General features: G+C 33.4%; 1 protein-coding gene across 3 annotated transcripts in view; it reads right to left on the bottom strand.

Moving 5' to 3' along the window:
- The window catches only part of Usp32 (ubiquitin specific peptidase 32), a 173,567-nt gene that overhangs the window by 69,143 nt on the left and 78,471 nt on the right, over positions 1 to 25,953 (bottom strand). For all 3 annotated transcript variants that reach the window (XM_076870083.1, XM_076870086.1, XM_076870084.1), the window contains exons 5-10: positions 21,118 to 21,277; positions 8,302 to 8,433; positions 6,593 to 6,700; positions 3,958 to 4,073; positions 3,520 to 3,582; positions 57 to 140 (exon numbers count right to left, since the gene is read on the bottom strand). In XM_076870083.1, the coding sequence (XP_076726198.1) occupies positions 57 to 140; positions 3,520 to 3,582; positions 3,958 to 4,073; positions 6,593 to 6,700; positions 8,302 to 8,433; positions 21,118 to 21,277 (663 nt within the window). The remainder of the gene's footprint in view (positions 1 to 56; positions 141 to 3,519; positions 3,583 to 3,957; positions 4,074 to 6,592; positions 6,701 to 8,301; positions 8,434 to 21,117; positions 21,278 to 25,953) is intronic.

Here is a 25,953-nt window from a genome sequence, read left to right as displayed (position 1 = left end):
AAGAACAGAACTAGGGTACTACTACCTTCTGTACCTATTATTTACCTTAAACATACCTGGAAGAGGAGATTCAAAAATTCATTGGCAAGAACATTTTTCACACTCCAGATCTGATAGTCTTCCAGAGTAAGATGGCCCATCTGAAAAAGATATCATGTTAAGAATATCCTTATTTTTTATAGCATTTGAATAAACATGGTTTATTAAACTTATACTGGTCATCTTTCTAAAAGCAAAACAGTAACTTAGAGTAGATGCTATGTGTTCATCTGAAAAGCAGGTCAGCTAGTATAAATTTACAAATAACAAAACTTATACAAATTCCATTTGCACTCAATGGTCAAAGTGCTTATTATGGATAATCTTTCTTCAATAAGACTTGAAAAGTAACTTTAGATATTTGTGCTTCAAGGCCTATGAAAAACCATAGGAAAGCCTAAGTGGGCAAAATGGAATGTTTATTAATTTTGAAATAAAAAAACCAGATTTTTGGCTTATGCTTTATCATCCTAACAATATTCTAAGATCTTCTTAGAAACATAAGGCAACACTAATAGGCGTAGAGATTTTTTAAAAACTTAATATATGTCTAGAATGAGTATCTAATTACACTTCTCCAAAATAAAACTGAACATATTACTTTCTTAAGTACAGCAAAGTAACATTTTTGTCATGTCAAGTATACTAAAAATTACACAAACCTAGAAGCCAATATATATATTTTTCTCATCAAGCCAAAATATAATCAAATGCATATATGTCATGTGTCCAACCACTGCCTAAAACCCTGAATGTGTTTAGCTTTTGCTATTTAGTGATATTGATCTATTTTCTTTGCATTACATAATATCATGATACATAAGATTTTAAATTACCCTTATAATTATAGGTTTTCATGACTCAACTTCTATTTAGATATGTTAACAATCTAAATGTTAGCTAAAAACAAACCAGAAAAAAAATTTCTTCCTCTTCATTTTCCTAACTTTCCCAAAATGGCAAGGGTAAATTAGTATAAGTTCATTCTTATATATTTGCCTAGATGCAATCCATTGGAAATTGCATTCTCTTAAAAAAAATTATAGGTAGCTAAATTCAAACAGATGTTCTAGTAACATTTACCCTGTCTGTCTATCAACAGAGTCTTGCTAAGTTGTTGATGCTGGCCTTGAATTTGCAATTCATTCTGCCTCAGTCTCTTGAGTCACTGGGATTACTCCTTTTATGACTCAAATATATTGATGGTAGTCAGTTAATAAAGAAAATACACTCACACATTTTTTAAAAGAGCTTTTGTTCAAAAAGTGAGAAGCAGTGAAAAGGGGTAGGCAAACCTTAAGGTCATGCCTAACAGTGAATCTTTCTTTTCTTGATCACCTTTTAAAAATTGTACTGTTTACTCTCTTTTTTAAAAGAAGCATTTTCTTTTCTTTTTAAATTTTTGTGTAGGCGTGGATGAACAGCATGTCTTTGCTTATTTTTTTATGCAGTGTTAAGGATTGAACCCAGCGCCTCACATATGCTAGACAAGTGCTCTGCTGCTGAGCTACATCCCCAGCCCTCTGTTTTCTCTTAATTAAGAGAAAGGACTTTAAAGGGTTTATTTTTCAAATACAGTACAAGAAGCTGAAAAACATCTGGATCTGATGTACATAATGTAATAAATAATAAAAAAGATCGCTGACTTAGAAGCCTATGTACCTATGTACTACTACTACAATGCTATCAGAACCCTCAGTTCCTTCCATAATCATTCATTAAGTATTTCTCTTACCTTCGAGAATGACTTTTTAACTATAGCAATATGGATTTATAAGACAAAGGAATGAGTCACATTATCCCTATAATTGATAGGGTTCAGAATATTACATCTCCCCCTCAAATACTCATTGAAAATAAAATTAAAATTTCAATGCTTTCTTAAAACATGGGATCTGCAGGCTTGACCTCATCACATATGTCAATCATAGGTGGCAAAAAAGGCATATATCCATTTTGTTAGCAAGCTCTCAACCACTTAGCTACAACCCCAGCTCCAATACCTATATATTTATAAAATTCTCAGGAAAAAAAGCTGAGAATTTTATAAATTGCACCTTTATTAAAGCATTTTTAAAAATTTTTTATTTTTAGTTGTCAATGGACCTTTATTTATTTTATATGGTGCTGAAAATCGAATCCAGTGCCTCACACATGCTAGACAAGCGCTCTACCACTGAGCCACAACCCTAGCCAAGCATTTGTAATAAAGCTTTTCCAGGTTTCTATTTTTATACATATCAAATATAAGTAGATATCTTCATTTTTAACAGAAGAGATAAAAGAAGGGGGAAGACTGTCTAAATCACCAAATAAAGCTCAAGCCCTGAAAAACTCACTTCTACTATTTGTTTCTTTTGGGTATCAGTTAGTAAGGCTATGGTAATTCCTTCTGATTATTTTTTTTTTAAAAAAAATTATTTAATAATATCACTGTGACCTATATTCTATCAGTCTCCTATTTGGTACATGTTATTTTGTGAGTACAAAGACTCATAAACTTAACTCAAATGTGTCTCACATAAGTACATTATTTTCAACTTTAGAGGGGCATGTATATACATCATAGCAAGACAAGCTGTAGCAGTAAACCTGTTATTAAAAAAAATTACCAAAATAATTCAAGGATTTACCTTTATAAAATACATGTATTCTGATTACTATTTAAAGGCTCAAGAAAGACCCTTACACAAAATTTTTTTTTTTTTTTTTTTTTTTTTTTAAAGAATACATGCTCTGGGGCTGAGGTTGTGGCTTGCATGTGAGAGACCCTAGGTTCGATCCTCAGCACCACATAAAAATAAATAAACAAAATAAAGATATTGTGTCCATGTAAAACTAAAAAAAAAAAATAAAAAAAGAAGAATACATGCTCCATCCAGATTTAAGATAAAAAATATTCCCATCATCTTGGATATCCTTACGGTTCATACAGTTAGTTCAAATATGCCTGAAACCACCAACTTCTATCACTGTTTGTTTTGTTTCTGATCTTTTTTTTTTTTTTTAATATTTTTTTAGTTGTAGTTGGACACTTTACCTTTATTTTATTTATTTATTTTTATGTAGTGCTGAGGATCAAACCCAGGACCTAGCACATGCTGAGTGATCACTCTACTGCTGAGCCACAACCACAGCCCCTGTTTCTGATCTTAATATGAATGGGATTGTACAGTATATATTGTATGATACTTGGCTTTTTTTGTCAAATATCATGTTAGCCAAATCATATCTTATTAAAATAGAAGAAACAAAGATGATACAACCACAGATGTCAAAGTATGTGTCTACTTAATTCTAACATTAATCATCCTAGAGTTGTTTAAAGATGGAATGGACTAATTTAGAGATAATGTGGAGGTATTTTAACTACCAGTCCAGAGACATACATGGTACGAATGATGCAGAAGGATTAACAGAATATAGAAACAAGCTACACATCTTCATTTATAAAAAGATATTAGTCATAGCTAGGCTCACCTTTGTGGTGTCATGTGCATTCAATATGCCTTCTACAATATCGGAGAGATCCATGTGTAATTCCTTTAAAAACAGCAACCCAAAAGAGTAATTAGAAAAGAGTAAGTGGATATAATTCTTATTTTATTATTCAGTAAAGCATATACTGTATGTTTCTCAAGTATTTTTTAAAAATTATAAATAGGTTCTCAGATTGTTTTTAAAATTAAGATAATTTTCTTGTTATTCATTATTACTTTATAAAATTAGTTCAGTTTATTACATTTTTCTAAGCCAAACTCTCTTCCCAATTTTAAATCTTTAGGCTATGAATATTTTGAGCAGAATTATAAAGCAACTAAAAAAGCATTAGCAAATTCTTTTCTCTTTCTCAAATCATTCAATCCATTTTACTGTTGGAAGCTTATACTCAATAAGATATTAACAATCAGAACTTACAGGGATATCATCAGTTCGGTTGTCCTTCCAGACCTCTAAAAGTGCAACTACCATGTCTCTCAGTTCAACCCTGGAGAGAACTCCATCACGGTCAACATCAAATACCTTGAAACAAACTAATGACAAGAAACTCTTATCAGAGGGAGTTTATTTTCATATTAAGAAGTCTTTACCTTTTATTAGAAGCTGCAATTGTATAATTAATTTTTCAATGAGTATATTCTGGAATAGTTCTCATCAGTGGTAGACTATATATTACATTTTTGGGAACTTGCAGAACTTCCTGCACAGAATTTGTCAATTTATTTCAAAATTATTACCCACATTTGGGGAGACCTCTCTATCAGCCAAATTTAGACCTAACTTACTTATAAACTGGAAAGAATAAATATCATAATATCTTATAGGTTTTGAGGAGGTAATAAAACTCCATAGGTTATTTTCTTTCTTTTCTTTTCTTTTCTTTTTTTTTTTTTAAGAAAGACTGAGAAAGAGAGGGAGAGAGAGAGAGAGAATTTTTTTTAAATATTTATTTATTTATTTATTATTATTATTTTTAGTTTTCGGCAGACACAACATCTTTGTTTGTATGTGGTGCTGAGAATCGAACCCGGGCCGCACGCATGCCAGGCGAGCGCGCTATCGCTTGAGGTACATCCCCAGCCCCAGAGAGAGAATTTTTTAACATTTATTTTTTTTAGTACTTGGCGGACACCACATCTTTGTTTGTACGTGGTGCTGAGGATCGAACCCGGGTCGCACACATGCCAGGGGAGCACGCTGCCACTTGAGCCACATCCCCAGCCCATTTTCTTTCTTTTCTTGTTGGCAGTGCTGGTGATTGAAACCAGGGCACTGAGCATGTTATGCAAGTACTCTACCAATGGGCTATGTTCCCAACCTCCCTAAGTTAATTTCTATTACTTGAAATTGATTATTGCAAAAAGGATGGGACTAGGCATGACAGTGCATGCCTGTAATTCCTGCAACCCCAGAGGCTGAGGAAGAAGGACAGCAAGTTTGACATCAGTCTGGGCAACTTATCAAGACCCTGCCTCAAAAAGAATAGGCAGGGGCTGGGGTTGTAGCTCAGTGGTAGAGTATTTGCCTAGTACATGTGAGGGACGGGGTCTGATTCTCAGCACCACATAGTAAGTACATTAAGAATGTAAGTAAGTAAATAAACAAATACATAAAATAAAGGTATTGTGACCACCTGCAACTTTAAAAAAGAAAAAAGAAAAGAAACACATAGGCAGGTGCTGGGAATATGGCTCAATGGTAATCCATCCCAGGGTTCAAGCCCTAGTATCATAAAAAGGAAAAAAAATAAATTGATAATCGCACAGTTGTTTCACAGATGCTTGAACTATCTCAACTACATTGAGAATCAATAACAACAAGCTGGTGTAAAGATAACTTGTTTTTTCACTTTATCTCCCCCAATGTAACTAATCTATATTATTTTTGTTAAGAACAGTTAACTCTTTAAAGAAGTTCAAATGCAGTATGTTAAGAAACAGAAAATCAGCCCTTTGCTAATTAACTACAAGTGAATTACTATAGTTGGTCAGTTTCCATTGAAACATCAGCAAAATAGAAACTTTAAAACTTTACAAAAACTCTTTTTTTTAAATATTTATTTTTTAGGTGTAGATGGACACAACACAATGCCTTTATTTTTATGTGGTGCTGAGGATCGAACCCAGGTTCCACCCATGCTAGGCGAGCACTCTACCGCTAAGCCACAATCCCAATCCCAGCCCCTTTACAAAAACTTTTAAAGATGTAATCAACCTCACATGAGAAGCAGATTTCAGCCTCCTTATTTAGCATTAAATTTTAATGAGAACAATGTATCACATAGCAGGTTTGGAATAATGGTCTATCAACAGGGAACAAAAAATAAATTTGAATTTTATAAATTACCTATTTCATAAATCCCTAAAATAGAGCAATTATGGTATTAAATCAACTAAGTGCATCATAAGTAAATTACTAAAGATAAAAATATCAAGTAAAACTTCCCAAATAGGCAAATCTGTGAAGTTCTATTTTAGAAAGAGAGAAATATCATCCTAGGAAATATATTTGATTTAAATTCCAATTAAATGTAAATTGTTGCATTTTTTCATGTATGGTTAAGATTTAATAATGCAATATATTTATGCTTATAAATTATGCTACAACAACATTTTAGCTGTTTAAAAAAAGGCCACTTTAATACTTAATAAAATTATATTCTGATCATAAATTTCATTTTCCAAATAAAATATTAATGTATGCATGTGACAGAAAATGAATTACTCTTCAAATTATGCAAGACACACAATTCTCAATATAAACTAACAAAAAATATTTCTTAAATGCATAAACTGTCATTTATCCTGAATTACAAATGCTTCAGGAAAATGAACCCATTATTAATAGCAAACATCCCTAACTACTCATTAGTAAAACAGACAATTGCTTCCTTAGACTGACCTTAGTAAAACTCCAGAATGAGTTTAATATTAGACACACTTGAGAGTCAATGGAAACTCAAGCCTTAATCCATGGATAATCTTACACAGAAGAAAGCTGATTTTCTCTCTACATAGTTTGCAATTTTTCTCATACTGTTTATCATACTTACATTTTTGTCTTTCAGCTAGGGGCCCCCTGCAACAGGCTGATAACCCACAGGATATCTCTTTAAAATCTATGTGATTGTCACGATTTTCATCAAAAGCATTAAACAAACCTAGAAAACAGAAAAAGACACCATAAATCCCAGCCAACAAACTTTCTAATGTTAACACTGGCATGTTTGTAAAAGGAGGAATGACTTTCCCATGGACTGAAATTTAAAAAAAAAGAAAAAAGTGTATCTTTTTCTCTTGGTATAATTATAACTGAAACTTATGATCCTAGCAGAAAACATATTATAATCTTTTATTATTTGGTTAGGTCTTTCTGTATCTTTCTCTTATCAATTCTTCTAAAAACTTAAAAATGTCTACAATATATTTTTTAAAGTTGGCAAATAAAAATTAAGAACTAACACAGGGCAGAAATTATAACAATTATATTTAGAAAAGTTTAACTGTTCAGTAAGCGAATATTTAAAGACACACCATCATATCTTCAATAAACTCCCATAAAGCTCTTTTATGAAACAAAGGGATTTACACCATACTACAAGAAACAAATTCTCTACACATCAACTTCTTTGTACCAATCTTTCACACATGGATGTTTTAAATTTCAGAAATTAAAAGGAACTTATAAAGTTGAATCTTATGCTTTTAATTTTTTTGTAAAAATATAAATGGAATGATTTTGTGTTCAAATGAAATGATATATCAATCTATAATTCTAAAAAGGTAAAAATACAATTGACTGCTGAAGTAGCTGGAAACCTAGGGCATTATCTGCTCTGGCTCCCCTAATGAGTACTTCTGATGTCTCTGAGATATCTGAAAAATACAGATCATATATTTCAAGAAACTAATCCAATATTGTCCATATGAAGATAAGAACACTGAAATGCAGCAGGAGTTAAGTGATTTACCAAAAGTACTAACTTTAAAATCTTCAAAACCAGGTTAGGGATATAGCTCAGTGGTAGAGTACTTGCCTAGCATGTGCACAGCCCTGGGGTTTGATACCCAACACTGCAAAAACAAACAAACAAAAAACCAAAAACAAACAACCAAAAGAAAACAAAAACCAAAAAAACTTCAAACCAGAAACAGAACCCAAGTACTCAGATTCCAATGATGATTTTTATGATGTCATTCACGTGTATTCTTTTTTTTTTTTTTTTTTTTAAGTCATAGCAATAATTTAGAGCTACACTGAACCTGAGATGGTCTAGTTTTGTAGTTTCCTTCTTCTTTTTGATGGTACAGGGGACTGAACCTAGAGTCTTGCATATGCTAAAGAAGCACTCTACCACTGAGCTGCATCCTAGCCCCAGTCTAGTAGTTTTTCTTTTTCCCCCTGGAGCGGGGTTTGGGGATTCAGCAGTGAAATTTTATCTGAAAGAAAAAAAAGTGGAAGCACCTTAGAGGAATAGGTGGCACCTATTCAGTGGCCGCCACCACCATCCCTTACTAGAAGACAATTTCATAACCACTGACTTGGTCAAACTCACTTTATGTTTGAGGACATTCAGGTGTAGACAGCTAAGCTGATTATGTAAGGCAAAACAGAAAATGAAGCTCAAAACTACTAGACTATACTATCTCCAAGAAACTTGACAACCTACAAGAATATAACATTTTAGAGTTAGAAATTAGAGATGGGTTCAGGAATATTTATTTACCAATGAACATCTGTATAATATGGAATAATTCCTACCTTCACTTAGAGATGGACGAATAGGTGGAGAAACCAATGGGCCAAAGGTTTCTAAATCAAATCGTCCAGTCCGTGATTGAGCCTTCAGCAACCAATAGCGTTTCTCAAGATCAATGATGTCTGATTCTTCCACTGAATCAAATTGAACAAGATTATAAAAGATCAGAATGCTCTTCTTGGCAATTTGCTCATCCTGGTTATATACCTTTTAATTTCTCAATTACTAAAAATAATTATGATTAAAAGAAAACAATAAAATTTATTATATCTAAAATGACAGGAGGACTGCAGATATAACTCAGTGGTAGAGCATTTGACATGCATGTGCAAGACCTTGGGTTCAATTCCAGTACCACAACAAAACAAAATCAAGCAACTAAAGTCTTAGGAAAATTAAATCATAATAATAATAAGTTTCCCATTCAGTATGCTGCTTAAATCCAACACAACATGTAAAATATTATACGACTAAGTCTTTCTTTTTTTTTTTTTGGATGTCTCACACTTTTTAATCTGTTTTCATTTTCATTATCAACCTGTACCTTAGATTTAAAGTTTCAATGTTTATCTTTTCTCCTGTAAAACTATAAACATCATAACAGGAGGACCCATGTCTATTCATCCTGTCAATAGGCTGACTGACTTATATATTCAATACTTGTTGAACAAAGGGAAAATATATATATATATATATATATAAAATATGATAACAAAAGTAACAAAGTCAGTAAATGACAGGAGGTGGAGGAGGTTTCACAAAAATCATGAAAGCATGAACATGAATATCTATCTCCCTTCACTCATCAAAAGACATGTTAAAAATCCAGATTAGCTCAACCAGGGTTACAACTTATGTGTTTTTTCCCTTCCAAAGAATTAAAAGCAAAATCTAGAAAACATGTAAGATATTAATTGTCAACTAAACGTGGCAGTGAACGTGATCCTATTAAAATGTTAATGTGGGAAATGTTCTTTTATGGCCAAATTTGCTCTCCTGACATAAACTAGAAAACTGTACAAAATATATAACAACTATTTCTAGAAATTAAAGAATAAACAGTGCAGGACTATAATTCCTCATAAAGTGAGAGTTTCTACTACCCTGGCTTTTGATCTGTAGTCATTTCTAGACTTTAACAAGGGATGAAAAACCAAATAGGTTTCATATAGTTCAGTTGAGAATATTCAGGGAGTTTGAGATAGCTGGCACTTGAAGGGTTTAAGTACTAGTGAGGAAAGAGTTATATAAAGAAACAGCACAGAAAATCTTCACAGGTGTCTTGCTGAATTTTGGCAGAACACTATCCTGTATATTCACAGAGTAAAACTCATTGAGGCTGGGCTAGAACAAATCCTGAGAAATTGTAAGCTGAAAAATTCTCAGAGCTCATAGAGGGCTAGGAGACACCACACAACGTTATAATGTCTAGCACTGAAAGAAAACAGAAAAGAAGTAGAAAAATGTGACCCAAATTCAGGATAAAAATTAGTCAATAGAAAAAAATACAAGAAATAACAGATGGTGAAATTAACAGACAAGACAGGGCTTCAAAATATCTATTAGAAATATCTCAAGAATTTAAAAAAACATGGATATACTGAAGAAAAAAGACACTAAAGATGAAAAAACATTTTAAAATTTTAAAATATTCACTAGAGATCTTACTAGCAGATTAGAAACTAGAGAGATCAGTGAACTTGAACACTGGTCAATAGAAACTATTCAAATAGAAGCGTAAAGAGAAAAAGGCTAAAAAAATTGTTAGAACTTTAGTGACTAATAAGTCAATATCAAACACATGTGCAACTGGGGTCTCAGAAAATATATGAAATAATAATAGTGAAAAATCTTCTAAGTTTGGTAAAACATGATGAGCATGTCTGTAATCTCAGTGACTCAGAAGCTGAGGCAAGAGTATTGCAAGTTCAAGGCCAGCCTGGGCAATGAAGCAAGACCCTGTCTCAAAATAAAAAAAAGGATTGGGGATATAGCTCAGTAATAGAGTATTCCTGCATTCAATGCCCAGTATCAAACAAGAAATCAATTTGGTAAAAAAAGATCCCCCAGATCCAAGTACACCAATCAAATTGCTGAAAAAGAGAAAATACTGGGGCTAGGGATGTAGCTCAGTGTAGAGTACTTGCCTACCACACACTGGCCCTGGGCTTGCTTGCCAGCACAGCAGAAAGAGAAGGAGGGAGGGGCAGTGAGAAATCTTAAAGGCACCAAGATAGGAGGAAAATATATTACATATTACAAACTGGAGAATAAATTTCTCTTTAAAAATAAGGGAATCAGGGCTGGGGGTGTGGCTCAGTGGAAGAGTGCTTGCCTCACACATGTGAGGCACTGGGTTCAATCCTCAGCATCACATAAATAAATAAACAAAATAAAGATACTGTGTCCATGTATAACCAAAAAAAAAAAAAAGTTGAAAAAAGGAGGAGAAATCAGGGGCTGGGGTTGTGGCTCAGTGGTAGAGCACTTGCCTAGCATGTATGAAGCATTGGGTTAAGTCTCAGCATTGCATATAAACAAATGAATAAAATAAAGGTCCATCAAGAAAAATTTAAAAAATAATAAGGGAATCACATAAAGGGGGCAGTTCTGAAAAAAAAAAAAAGCCTGAAATTATATATATCTATCTATGAAAGTATTCTTCAAAATAAAAACAACACAAAGACATTTTTGGACAAATGATGCCAAGAATTCATCATAAACAGAACTACACCAAAAAGAATATTAAAGGACATTTTTTTCAGAAAGAAGAAAATGACATCAGATAGAAATTGGTTTTGCAAAAAGAAAACAAGAAATGTCCTCGTACTTCTGTAGAGGTGACATCATTTATCTTAGCAGGAATTTGGTTATAGCTTTAAAATCAGTTTACCTCTGGTTTAAATGATTTGAAAGTGAGTACAGTTTCTATTGAGGATATTCCTAAAAGCGCTGCTTTCTGAAGCTACAATATTACTATCATAGCATGAGGGCTGCACATCTATTTATGAAAATAAAGTTTTATTAGAACACAACCACCCGATTTATTTACATATTTTTTTGGTTGCTAATGTGTTGCAATGGAGAAATGAGTAAATGCAACAGAGTCCAATGATTCACAAAACCTGAAATATTTACTATTTGCCTCTTTAAGAAAATGTTGGCAATCCTTGTATTAGACTTTGAAATTGGAGACTTCAAGACTTCAAGAGTGTGAGAAACCACAAAACAACAAGGCTTCAGAACCATGGAGCCATCACACTCAAAGACTTTGAAGAGCTGAGACTTCAAAATCATAAGTCCCTGCCTGAAACTTCAAGATCTTAAGATCTTTCTCTTTTTAAAAAGACTTGTTATATGCACATACTCCCACCCCTACATAGTCTCCTGGATTACCAATACCCCACACAACAATGGTATATTTGTTACAACCTACCACATTTTTCACTCAAAGTCCCATACTTTATGGACTTTAGAGTTCACTGTTGGTATTACTCATTCAATAGGTCTGGATAAGCCTATAATATATATCCATCATTATATCAAAGAGAGTAATTTCACTTCTCTAAAAATCTTCTATCTTCTGCCTATTCATCCCTCCCTCCCCAATAACCCTTGGGCAACACTGATCCTTTCTACTGTCATAAGATTTCTTTTTTGTTTTTAGCCTGCCTCCAGTCTCCACAAAATTTCCACATGAGAGAATCACTGGGTGGAGAGAATTATCTTTCCATTTGAGATTTTATTTCAGATTCAAAGCTGAGGTTTCTCAAAAAAGGTTGGCTGGCTTCTCCTCATCCCCGGAAAGACTACTGCCAGCATCTGGCCTCAGACTGAAAGCATTGTACATCTTTGATCACCCCCCTGGAATTCAGTTTGGCTTTGATTTTTAATATTTCTTTGCATCTACACATCTTTAATGGCTTTAAAGAAGAGCATGATTATTTGTTTTTTGTAGTTATTTCATGTTATTACAGTGGAAGTAAAGGTCTTTCTTCTACTTCATCAAATGAAGCAGTACATCCCTCCCTCCAATTATTACTTAACCTGATTCTGGAAACTGTCACTAACGTAATAAAACATAAAAGTATAAAGCATAATATTGGAAGACAAGAAGCAAGGTAATCTGTATGTATACAGAATACATATTAAAAACTCAAGAGAATCCATTTATAAATTACAGTTGTATTCAAAATCTGCTAGTATACAAAATAAACATACAAAATCAGTTTTTCCCTATATAATCAATAACATAATAAATAGAAAAGTGAAAAAGCATATCAAAAATAGCAACCCCCCCCAAATAAATAAATATCCAAAATGAAACAATATAAGTGAGATTTTCATAAGGAAACTTTACAAATGTTAAAATCTAAATAAATAGTCAAGAATGATGGTGCACACTACTTGGAAGCTGGGGTAGAGGAATCATATATTCAAGGGCACACTAGGCAACTTAGTGAGACCCCAATTCAAAAAAAAAGTAAAAAGGTTGGAGATGTAGCTCAGTGATGGAACACCCCTAGTTTCATCCCAGTACTGGAGCAGGGAGGAGTTCTAAATAAATGAAGAGATATACCATCAACCTAAATAAGGCCTTGAGAGAAACATACCATGGCCTTAAACAGAGTAGTTATAGAAGATGGTGCTGAGTGAAAGGGCTACATTTGAGGGCTAAGAACTGAGGGTGGCAAAGGGATAAATCATGGAGTAAAAACATTTTAGGTTGAAGGAGTAAGTATAGAGTCCTCAAGGAAAGAGCATGACTGGCAAATATAAGGAAAAGAAAGACCAGAGTGGCTGAAGAAGAGTTAGTGAGGAAGAGAAAATTAACAGAAACAGAGAATGAAGTCAAGAGATTTATAAGGGTCAGATTATATAAGCTGCCGTAGGACTTTAGTCTGATGGGCAGCAAGAACAGAAACAGGAAGATCAGTTATTCCTCTCTATTAAGGAGTTAAGTTCATCCATACATGCAATCAGAAGGTATTTAAAACAAAACAGATTAACAAATACAAGCCAGACAATTCAGAAAAACATGGAAAAGGGTTTAATTTAATTGCTAATAAAAATTTTTCAAAAGAAAAATATAAACAGAATCATGCTACTTCGCTGATTCAGAACTTTTCAACAGTCTTCCTTAAGGTATCTGGTACCACTACAACTCTTTATTCTTTCTTCATATGTCACATTCTCAAATGATACAAACTGCACTCCATTTATTCATATTATTCCTTCATCCTTCCTCTCTGCTTTACATTTCTCCTTAATACTTATCAACATCTGATAAATTTTACTTTTTGCTTATTTGTTTGATTGCTATCTCTCCCAACTAGAACACATGCTCCTCAAGAGCAAGTTTTTGGTCTGTTTTGTTCGTAGTTATATCCTAACACTTCATCAATAAATGTTTAATGAATAAGTAAAAATTATTTGTTAAGCTCCTATATATCTATATCTAAATCTATATCTATATCTATATCTATATATATATATATATATATATATATCTGCAATAGTAGGAAAAAAAAAAAAGGTCTTGACAATATGTACCTCAGGTCAAGTACATGGACCCCACTTAGACTCCATTTTACACAGAACAGTCTCCTGGAAAGTGCATAACTTGATTACCCCAAAGAATCTTCTTAATGATCCACAAAATCTATGAAAATGAATTATTCCAAAATGATAAAAGGGGCTGCGATTGTGGCTCAGAGGTAGAGCGCTTGCCTAGCATGTGTGAGGCACTGGGTTCAATCCTCAGCACCACATAAAAATAAAACAAAATAAAGGTATTGTGTCAACCTACAACTAAAAAAATAAATGTTTTAAAAAATGATAATAAAGTTATCCTATATTTTGGAATTCATAGGGAACTAATTACCCACTAATTACTAAAAACAATTATAAACAAGGAAATGACAAAATTTAAAGATAATATTTTAAGAAGCAAAAAAAAAAAACGAAAATCAACCTACGCTATATTAAATTTCTGTACTATTAATTATTTATATCAGTTTACCACTTTAACCTTGGAGAGGAGCAAGAAAATTAGTACCTGTTATTAACACCTAGTGCAACCACTAAACCAAACATCTTTTTCTCTATGCTACAGACTAAGGTCTCAACCTTGCAGAAATTAAGCTACTTCCAAAGTCTTTGTTTTATTTATAATTGCTTTATGAATTTACTTTAATTATAAAAGCAATTTTATTATTGAATACCTAGAAAATGTATTAAAAAGTCAGTATCACAATTAATGCTACCATCCTAAAACACCATTACCATTATAATCTTGATTTTATTTTTTTTTTGTTTTGGGGATTGAATCCAGAGGCACTTAACCACTGAGCCATATCACCAACCCTTTTTAGTATTTTAGAGTCAGGGTCTCACTGACTTGCTTAGGGCCTCGCTAAATTGCTGAGGCTGGCTTTGAACTTGTGATCCTCCTGCCTCAACCCCCCGACCCCCAGCTGCTGGGATTATAGGAGTGTGCCATTGCATCAGGCTATAATTTTGATTTTTGCCAGTCTGCTTAAAATTTGCTGCTAATACTAGCTTAGTTTTTCATTTGCAATATTTGTTACTTTTTTATATTGTAATACATTTTTTTGGATGAAAAACATTGAGAATTGTAGATAGATGAGAAAAATGAAAAACAGAATACATAATTGCATGTTTTATATAACTAATCATCAAACTTTCATTTAACTGTCACCCAGGCTATTTAGGGAGATTTCCAATGTTTTTATTCTATAATCTACCCTAATGTATGATTTCTCAAATTACACAAAATCCTAGTTCATAGTTTTACTTATTAATTTGATTATTTAGCAGGACGGGGGATAAAACTCAAGGGCACTTTACCACTGAGCTACATCTCCAGCCCTTTTATTTTTGAGACAGGATCTTACCAAATTGCTAAGGACCTTGATAAATTGCTGAGGCTGGCTTCGAACTTGCACTACTCTTGCCTTAGCCCCCTGAGTAGTTGGGATTATAGGCATGCACTACTATACCCAGCTTAATTCACAGTTTTAAATATCAATAGGATAAATTATTTTAAAAAAAAACTTTTTTGGTACTGGGGATTGAACTCAGGGGCACTTAAACACTGAGCCACATCTCTAGTTCTTTTTTTATATTTTATTGAGAGACAGGCTCTCAATGACTTGCTTAGGGCCTTGTTAAATTGTTGAGGTTGACTTTGAACTTGAGATCCTCCTGTCTGCTGGGATTTCAGGCATGCACCACTGTGCCCTGGCTCATTTTAAAATTTGAAACAAGACCATCAGAAACACTGATAAAATAAAAAATGTTTCACATAGAAATATATACTATATCATATAGTTTTTCTTTTACAAACCAAATAACTAACACTACCTTGAAAATTCCTGATGAGATAACGGAAAGGTATAATTACTTTGGAATGGGAAACAATTTTAAAATATGCCAAAACTTCTATTTAAGAATTTTACTTTGGAGCTGGGGTTGTGGCTCAGCAGTAGAGGGCTCATCTAGCATATGCAAGGCACCATGTAAAAATAAATAAATATCCAACTACAACTAAAAAAATTTAATTTTACTTTCATTTTTTAAAAAATATTTTTTAGTTGTAGATTGTAACAGTATATTTATTTTATTCATTTATTTTTGTGTGGTGCTAAGGATCGAACCCAATTCCTTACACGTGTCAGGCAAGTGCTCTACCACTGAGCTACAACTCCAGCCCCTTATTTTCATTTTTTTAAAGCTGAAGTATCTACTTCAAATATTCGCATACCTGGAAAGAGTTTTAAATTTTAGCAGTATGGGCAATACCATAGGAGCCTGATATTGTTTTTTTTTTTTTTTTTTTTTTTTTTTTAAGTCTGGAAACTATATTTATCAGTCTCCTTGAAAAACACAACTTCTTTTCTCAACTCAAGGAAGGTTCCAGTTGCAGAAATAGCTCTTTAACACCAGAAAGAGATCCTCATCAAAAAAGGCAGGCATAATAGCCAAGTGATTTCTTATGGTAACACAGTTCTTTAATATTTTTGAGGAAACAACCTGCTCTTAGAAACAATGACCTCCTGAGATCTACTTAAAATGGCTCCAAGCCTTACATCATCACTAATAGATAAGATAATCAAGGAGAGAGACAGATTTGCTAGGCAGTTTATTGTCTAAGAATCACTGAAATGCTTTTTTCTCTAATGAAAGAAGGCTGTAACATTATAAAGTAAAATGTGGAAGAAAACATAATAATATATACTTTTTCAATTAAAATAAATGATAAAACAGGGGAAATGTAAATTTCTTGAGTAAAAAATGAAGAATATTAAAAATGAATTACTTTGCCATAAAATTCACCAAAATATGACACTATTTACTTCAGAATCTAGATTCTACTACTCCAAGAAATCACTTAAGTTAGCAGGCTTATTCACGCTTATGATAACATTCTGGGAAAATTCCAAAAACCATTTTAATTTATTGAAAACATATTTACAAGAAAGATATTATAAGCAGACATAGTTGAATTCTATAGCAGAATATGGTCAACATTAAGGAAAACAATCCTTAATAAATTTTAATCCTTAATAATAAAATGATAATATTAAAACTTCTATTATTTCACTGTTGCTAAATGGGCAATCATTCAATAGTCTTGTCTGGATCAAATGAAATCATTATTGAAGATAAATGAAAAACTAATAATTTGTAAGTCCTTGGTGGAGAAAAAAGGCAATCAGAAAAGTGAATCTGCAAGGGCAACTGAAGTCAGTCTTAAGATGGCTCACCACAACCACAACTACTACATGACAACCATTTTATCTGCAACTACAAGGTACTCATAAAAGATTAAAGAATAAAACCACTGTATGTCAATAAGCTGTCTCTAAGTCCTAAAATGATAACAAGTGTATATTTTGGAGTTCAAACATCCCAATTTTGCCTCCTAACAGCTTGAGAAACTTTCTTTAACTTCTTGGAGCCTTCATTTCCTCATTTGTAGAATATATATAAAATGAACTTCAGAAATGATACAAGCATTAAATGAGATGATTGATATAGTAGGAGTTTAGTGCCTCCTGTAGTAAGTGTTCTATATGCATGTGGTAAATTAGAAGCCTCCACCATGTAAACTATTTTTGGTGAAAAAAAGTACAAAGGCTATTGTCAAATACCATATAATATACACATTTATCTGCCAGCTAAAATTTTAAAACATTTTTTTTTTTAAAGGACCAAGAGCCAGTTGAGAGAGAGAGACAGAGAGAGAGAGAGAGAGAACTTTTAATATTTTTTATTTTTTAGTTTTCGGCAGACACAACATCTTTGTTTGTATGTGGTGCTGAGGATCAAACCCGGGGCGCACGTATGCCAGGCAAGCGCGCTACTGTTTGAGCCACATCCCCAGCCCTAAAATTTTAGAAAGTCATAACAATTACATAATATTCTGTAAACATAATAATTACATAATATTCTGTAAATATTTAATAAAAAACATTAACATAATGTGCCTGATATGGTACTAAAAACTATAGATACTGAATGTGAATAAGACATAATAAGTTTCAACCCTGAAAGAAGTGAAAGTTGGTCATTTTAACCTAGTGTAGAATACAACAAAGGAATACATACAGGGTTTTCTTGGAGCACAAACATGAATAAGCCCTGGAGATAAAGATAGATAAATAGATAGTGTTTTTTTTTTGTTGTTGTTTGTTTGTTTTTTTGTACTGAGGATTGAACCCAGGGGTGCTCTACCACTTAGTCATAGACCTAGTCCTTTTAATTTTTTATTTTGGGGCAGGGTCACACTAAGTTTCTCAAGGCATTGCTAAACTGTGGAGGCTGGCTTTGCACTTCCAATCCTCCTGTCTCAGCCTGTTATCTCAGATTACAGGTGACCACCACTGCACCTATCAAGATCTTGATATTTAAAGAGGTACATGAAGACCATGTAAAGGGTTAACCAAATAAAGTGAAAGGAATGTGGTAGGATACTAAAAACAGAGTTACATGATCCTTACTGAAGTCTGAAGGCAAGACAGATAGCAACTACAAAGGGAAAAAAAGTGTTTTAATTAAAAAATAAGGAAAAAGTTAACTTAAAGAAGGAGCCAAGGGCTGAGGCTGTGGCTCAGTGACAGAGTACTTGCCTAGCATGTGTGATAAACTGGATTTGATCCTCAGCACCACATAAAAAATATAGATAATAAAAAAATAAAGTTATTGTGTCCATCTACAACTAAAATCTATTCCTTTTAAGAGATTGATGTGATTTTTTTTATACCTTTATTTTATTTATTTATTTTTATGTGGTGCTGAGGATCGAACCCAGCGCCTCACACATGCTCGGTGAGCACTCTACCAGTGAGCCCTAAAAAATACTTTTTAAAAATAGAAGGAACTGGGCTGGGGTTGTGGCTCAGCGATAGAGCGTTCACCTTGCACGTGTGGAACCCTGGGTTCGATCTTCAGCACCACATAAAAATAAATAAGTGAAATAAAGGTACTGTGTCCAACTACAACTAAAAAATAAATTTAAAAAAACAGAAGGAACTAAGATAAAAGGCAATAAAACAGGAAAGAATTTTGTTTTCCAAGGACAAACAAATGGTGTTAAAGGTGACAGTTCAACCTAGAACTAGTGGGCAATTTAGTCACAATGTAGACATTTCAAAGATTAGCAAGAGTCTTCAGACGCAGAAGAGAGGACTCAGAGCTAGATACAAGTCTGTGTGCTTGACTAGGTCTGTTCATGTACAATAGTAGAGGATGGGATACACACATTTAAAATTGTGAAAAGCTGATTAAAAATTAATTATATTTAGAGTTTTAGTCTGTCTCTTCTGAGTGTCTTAAATAACAGCAAAATGAACAGGAATAGATTATTACAAGAAAAATCCAAAATACCATGGATCAGGGAGAAGACAAGAAAGAACGTAATAAACTGTACTAACCTATTTCAAACTTTGTCTATCTCTAATACAAAGGATTTTTTAAAAAAGATTTTTTAAAAGATGGCCACAATATCTTTATTTATTTTATTTATTTTTATGTGGTACTGAGGATGGAACCCAATGCCTCACATTGTGAGGCAAATGCTCTACCACTGAGCTATAACCCAGCCTCTCTAATACAAAGGATTTCAAAGATTGACTTATCAAGAATCCTTGTTGATACTTAGCAAAATTTTTTAAAATGAAATTTAATCTTAGTATTTAAATGCCAAGTAATTATAGAAAAATGTAAACATCCTGATTTAAAAATTAAATCCACTAAACCATAAAAACTTGAATTCTGAACTTAAATTGTAAATCAGTTTCTTAAACAAAGGTTAACGGCTTGGTGGCTCATGTTGTAAACATAGTGACTGGAAAGCCTGAGATTGGAGGATTCCAAGTTTGAGGACAGCCTCAACAATTTAGCAAGGTCCTAAGCAACTTAGTGAGAAACTATCTCAAAATTTAAAAAATAAAATAAAAGTGTTGGGGATGTAGCTCAGTGGTAAAGAGCCCCTGGGCTCAGTTCCTGGTACAGCAATAATAAATTAAATAAATAGATAGATAGATAGATAAAATGAAAAGACAAGGGAACTGAAAACGATTTGAATCAAGTTCAGTGCCTATTATTGCCAGAATTTATCATTCACAACTTCTGAAAACTATAGAATAAAAATTGGAGAAAGTAATTAGTGTGTAATTAGTAATAAGATTATAAGTCATGCAAAGGAATAGATACAAATATCACTTGACTCCCAAGGTTCTTTACTCGGTCAACATATATTTGTTTATACTTGGCACTGGGAGAAGGGAATAATAATAATTATAATAATAATAATAATAATATAGACTCTGCCTGAAAGGATCCTATGATTTAGGAGAGATGATATATGAATGAACAGAATGCTACAAATCCTTTTACTACAGGAAGAAAGTGAAGGGTACAAGTAAGTAGTCAGGAAAATTCAGAGAAAGGAGAGATGATATCTAATAGAAAGGCAAGAAAAGGTTTCATGAAAAAGAAATGTTGGCGGAAGGGGGGTATATCAGTAAAGTCTTCCAGGATGACTAGAATTTAATAGGTAGAAGCTAAGGGAAAGGAATTCCAGTAAAGTCTTCCAGGATGACTAGAATTTAATAGGTAGAAGCTAAGGGAAAGGAATTCCAGTGCTAGGAAGAAGCAAAAGCAGACTGTAATCAGGCTTTTGAAACTACCAAAAAGAACAACAGAAATTAAAAATTAGGATTCTGTAGTGAACTGAACAGTCTCACCAAAATTCACGACCACTACAACTCCAGGATGTGACCTTACTTAGAAATAGGAACTTTGCATATGGAATAAGTTAAGGAACTTAAAGTGAAATCCTGCATTTAGGCACCACTCTAAATCCAATGATTAGAGGAAAGGACAGAGAAACACCCCAAGGTGGCCATGTGAAAGAGAGAATGAAGGGGTGCTGCCACAAGCCAAGAAATGCTTACAGTCATCAAAAACTGGAAAGGGCACAGCTGGATTCTTCTTTTGGAGGGAACACAGTCCAGTTAATACCTTGACTTTCACCTATAGATTGTGAGAGAATAAATGTCTCCTGTTTTAGTTTATGAATTGTGGTAATTTGTTGTAGCATCACAAGTAACCAAACGTAGCTTAAAGATAATAATATGTCAAGGGCTGATTACTATGCTTCAGTATTTCATTTTATTATATTGGGTGGGGGAGAGCACTGACAAAAAAATTTTTTTTCAAAAGCATATTCTAATATTACCAGGTAATTACATTAAGAGATAAACAGAAAACAATGAAACACCATTACTTACAATGTGTGACTCCAGCCAGAGTTTGGTAGAAAGTGGGAGTATCACTATCATCAGTGAGGGTAACATATACACCTCCAGACAGTAGCCAACGAGAGAAGGTAAAAGCATCTTTGTTTAGAAGAAGCCAATTTCTAAACTTTTCATAGTTTACCTTTTCACCCTAAAATTAAAACAATAAAAATAAATTCAGTCAAATTTTAGGGTATCTTACTTAAAACCTACACAGCCTAAACTTTGCAATTAGTTGACACTCTATCTACAAAGGAAGAATTACATAAATAATGCTACAAGGTGCCTACTCTTGGAAATCAAACTGTTTTTAAAAATAACTGTACTTTGGGCTGGGATTGTGGCTCAGTGGTAGAGTGCTTGCCTAGCATGTGTGAGGCCATTCTTCTTCTTCTTCTTCTTTTTAATAGCTGTGGATAAACAGAATGCCTTTATTTTATTTGTTAATTTTTATGTGGTGCTGAAGATCGAACCCACGCCTCACGCATGCTAGGCAAGTGCTTTGCCTCTGAGCTACAGCCCCAGCATAAAAATCTATGTGCTAAGTGCAAATTATTTCATCAACTCATTGATGTAGTCATTGTCAATAATAAGCCACATTTTATTTGCTAAGGTATATCCTGAAATCAGTAGGCTATATTTCTTTCAATGTTTAATAAATCCAATTTTTCACTTGCCTTATCCCCCCTCTTTAGCACTTTGAAATTTGTCTTAATTAGCATATTTTAATTAAATCTGTATGGAATTAAGTTTTAATTTTCATTTAAGTTTTAAGTTTCATTTGCAAATTAAAAAACAACTATCCAGGAATTCTCCTGGAATAGACAATCAGGATCCCAGAAGGCAAGTATTCACAAGCCAACCTGAGTACAAAAAGAAGCAAGCTGATCCCCATTTCTTAGCTTCCTTTCCAAATATTTGTATTCCTGAATCTCTAGAGGAAAAAAACAATGCAACCAGGCTGAAAAGGAGCATCACATAGGTGTCCAAGTCAATCCCTTAGCTTGAACAAGAGCTCCTAAGTTTAGTGAAGGCTTGATATTTCTAAGAGAAAAAGGAAAAAACTCACATGGAAATACAAAGAGAAAGACATTTAGGAGCCTAGCAGGTCTAATCCTAATACAAATATTAAAGGATAGAAATAAATAATAACCTAAAAATGAAATATGATAGAAACACTGTTCAGTAGCATCCTAGTAAATACAGCAATATGTTTAGACTATTAGTTTCAGGACATTTAATGTCAGTGCAATACAATCAATCAAGTTAACACTGACAGTTCTGATTTTCTGAAGGGAAAACTACAGCATTCAGAGTTGCTGCAGGGACACAAGAGGACACTGCCAACATGTTGAGAGATCCATATTTTTAATTACTCCACAGCTGTCTAGAAAGAAGCTTAGCGGTATAAATTTTAAAAGCTGATGCACATTTTTATAGCTAAAATCTCTGACACTGGGATAAGTCTTAAATAAACTAGCATTCTTCAATTATAAGTAGCAGTTTTTTTCTTAATGGTTATGATATTGTGAAATATATATTTGGTCTTCTCCATTTTTCTTCTGCCATTTACCAGAAATGGCAATTAAACCAACAGACTCCCAAAATTTCGAAAAATGATATCAGATATAAATTTCCACTTTAAGAATCAACAACCAAGGGACTGGGGTTGTGGCTCAGTGGGAGAGAGCACTTGCCTAGCATGTGTAAGGCATTGTATTCGATCCTCAGCTCCACATAAAAATAAATAAAGGTATTGTGTTCACCTACAACTAAAAAAAAAAAAAAAAACCAACACCCCCCCCAAAAAAAAATCAGTAAAAAATAAACAATACAACTCTAAAAGGAATTTCCTTTATAACTTCATCTGTCAAGGCCAATAATAAAGCATAAAACAAAGCTGAGACTCCTGTCACTTAATTTAGAGGCTAGGTCCTTCTTTTAGCAATAGTGCTTCTCTTCATAGATTTTTTGTTTTGTTTCGTTTTTTAACTTTAAGAATAAAAAAACAACACAACAGGGGCTGAGGTTGTTGCTCAGTGGTAGACTGCTGGCCTAGCATGTGCAGGAACCTGGGTTCGATCCTCAGCACCACATTAAAAAATGTATATTTTTGTAGAAGGTACAAATAATTTATTCTAATATAAATAAACTGGATATGAAAAATATGCTATTTTGGATATCAAGAGTCTGGATGCAATCATCAGACAAACTATTAAGAAACTAGACCAGGTAAATATATCAAAAAATTGAATCAGATAACATTATCAGTGTTGGGTTGTTTTCTGTGGCCCTGGGGATTAAACCTAGGACTACATACATGCTAGGCAAGTGCTTTACCATTGAGCTACACCCCACTTCTTCAGTGTTAGGTTTTAACTAAACATAGGTTATGTAATAATTCCAATAATTACATATATGAGCCTTCCAAAACCTTGCATTTCTTTAATCTCTTTAAAAAATCTTGTCATTAAAAATAACACCAACCCAGTGTTAAAAAAAATTATATGCGGCCACTGTTTTGGAATAAACTCTTATGCTAGACCCCAAAAGAACAGATGAAAAATCAAAATGGAGCCATTCATACTAAAGTGCCAAGAAACAAAACAAATCTGACCTTTGAAAAGAATCAGCATAAAGCCATTCACAGTGACTCTGGATGTTAAGACAGGAGGATTGCAAATTTGAGGCCAGTCTCAGCGATTTAATGAGGCCCTAAACAACTTAGCAAAACGCTGTCTCAAAATAAAAAATAAAAGGTCTGGGGATATAGCACTCCTGGGTTCATACTGGATTCACTGGGTTCACTCCCCAGTATCACTCCCCCCCCCCAAAAAAAAACAGGATAGAAAAATAATCAAACGTCCAAAACAGCTTCAACTGAATGACAATTAAGTTCCCTCAACTTTATTCCTCACAAAAAGATAACCTGAAGTACATTGATGTTAACCAATTAGATAGTTTTCTATCGTTCCTTTGCAACTCATCAAGACCCTGTCTCTAAATAAAATATTAAAAAGGCTGGGGATGTAGCTCAGTGATTAAGTGCCTCTGGGTTCAATCCCCAGTATCTATCTATCTATCAATTAATAAATCAATCAATTGATTTTGTTATTGTTTCTTGAATGTGCAAAAGTATACTTGAACCTCAGGGCCTTTGTGCATTCTCTTCATGGAAGGTATTCCCCCATGTATCATCATGATTTTATTTTTCATTTCCTATAAATTATTTGCTTAGATTTTATTTTTTCTGACAGACTTTCCTAACTATCCTATATAAAATGGCAACACTCAGTTGCTGTTTCCCAATCACCATCTATTCCATTCATTCTACTTTATTTTTCCCTATAGGACTAATCATCACTTAATACATACGCCTGCTATAAGGCCTAATTTTAGGGAACTGGGTGACCAAACACATTGAGTTTTCATTTACAAAATGGGAGTATATGCATAAACTGTATTTAAATGAAAAACTATATATTCTTCCTGAAAAAACAGAAGAGTAATGTATTTGGCATATTTATGTAAAATCAAATTAGATTTGAAAAGACTAAATTACTTTTTTTCTGGCTAGAGTAGCAAATTTTTATTATGGGAAACAGATAAGACAAAGAAACCATAGCCCAGTTTATCCTGAAGTACTGAAATACTATGATAGCAACTTCCAGTCAATCTGGTAGAACCAAAAATGTAGGAGGCCTATGTGTTATACACCTAACACAGAGAAATGCTGGATAAAATGTAACACCATAACAACCACCAAAAACTCATAACTGAGTTCAAAAGTAAACAAGGGAAATCACCAGGTGCTATCAACATAGAAGAAACTCAAACCAGATGCTAAGTAGTTTAAAATAGATAGTCCAAAGAGATACTAGAACCAGGTATATGTATATGGCTGCAGTACGCCATAAAGCTGAATTCCCTGAAAAAGAGCAAGACCAATTAAGTACTGTCATATTAGAGAAATGAAAGTAGGTCAAACAGTCACCCATAAGAAAGAAGGTAGTCATTAGTAATCCATGAAAGGATTAGAAATTTCTAAAAGGGTTTTTACATTACCACCTCTAGGGACTTTTCACATAATAGCAGACCTCAGAAAAGAAAAATAAAATAATTTTTTTTGGTGAGGGTGGTAAGGTTGCACATTCTCTACTGTTTGTTTTCACTCTTTAGTTTTCCTTTTTTTGAGGGATAGGGACATTGAACCCAGGGCCTTGGACATGTTATGTTAGGCAAATGCTCTACCACTGAGTTATATATGTACTCCACTCCTTTCATTAATTTTTTATTCTGAGACAGGGTCTTGCTAAATTGCCAAGGCTGACCTAGAAGTAGTGATCCTGCTTCAGTCTCCTGAGCCCTGGGATTACAGGCATGCACCATTATGCCTGGCTTCTCTATTCTTCAGTTCTCTACTATTAGAGATACAATGAAAATTATTTTTGAAAACAAAGATGACAAATTTCAATCCAAATATTTCATTATGCAAATCCACTAAGTAAAATAGAATGGTTTGATATCACAGAATGGCTCAAGGCCAATGAATGATATACCTGTATATCCATGATGAAAAGCAGTAGCCCACAACATAAGCACCACTGCAGAGTTCTGCAGAATCCTGTGTGTATGTGGGTGTCAGTTAAATAATATGGGAGTTCTTTTCATTATAATGTAAATATAAACAGTTGTCTTTACTGTAGAATTGAGAATTTTCAGATTCACAAATGTAGCATGTGTGTGTACATATATATATTATATATCAATCCCATATATGCATATCTCAAATATAATGAGATTCGAGGACCTTTGAGCACAGCAGTT

The sequence above is a fragment of the Callospermophilus lateralis genome, chromosome 11 (assembly GCF_048772815.1).
Source record: "Callospermophilus lateralis isolate mCalLat2 chromosome 11, mCalLat2.hap1, whole genome shotgun sequence".
In the NCBI taxonomy this organism is placed as follows: Eukaryota; Metazoa; Chordata; class Mammalia; order Rodentia; family Sciuridae; genus Callospermophilus; species Callospermophilus lateralis.
This window is presented reverse-complemented; position numbering and strand designations above follow the sequence as displayed.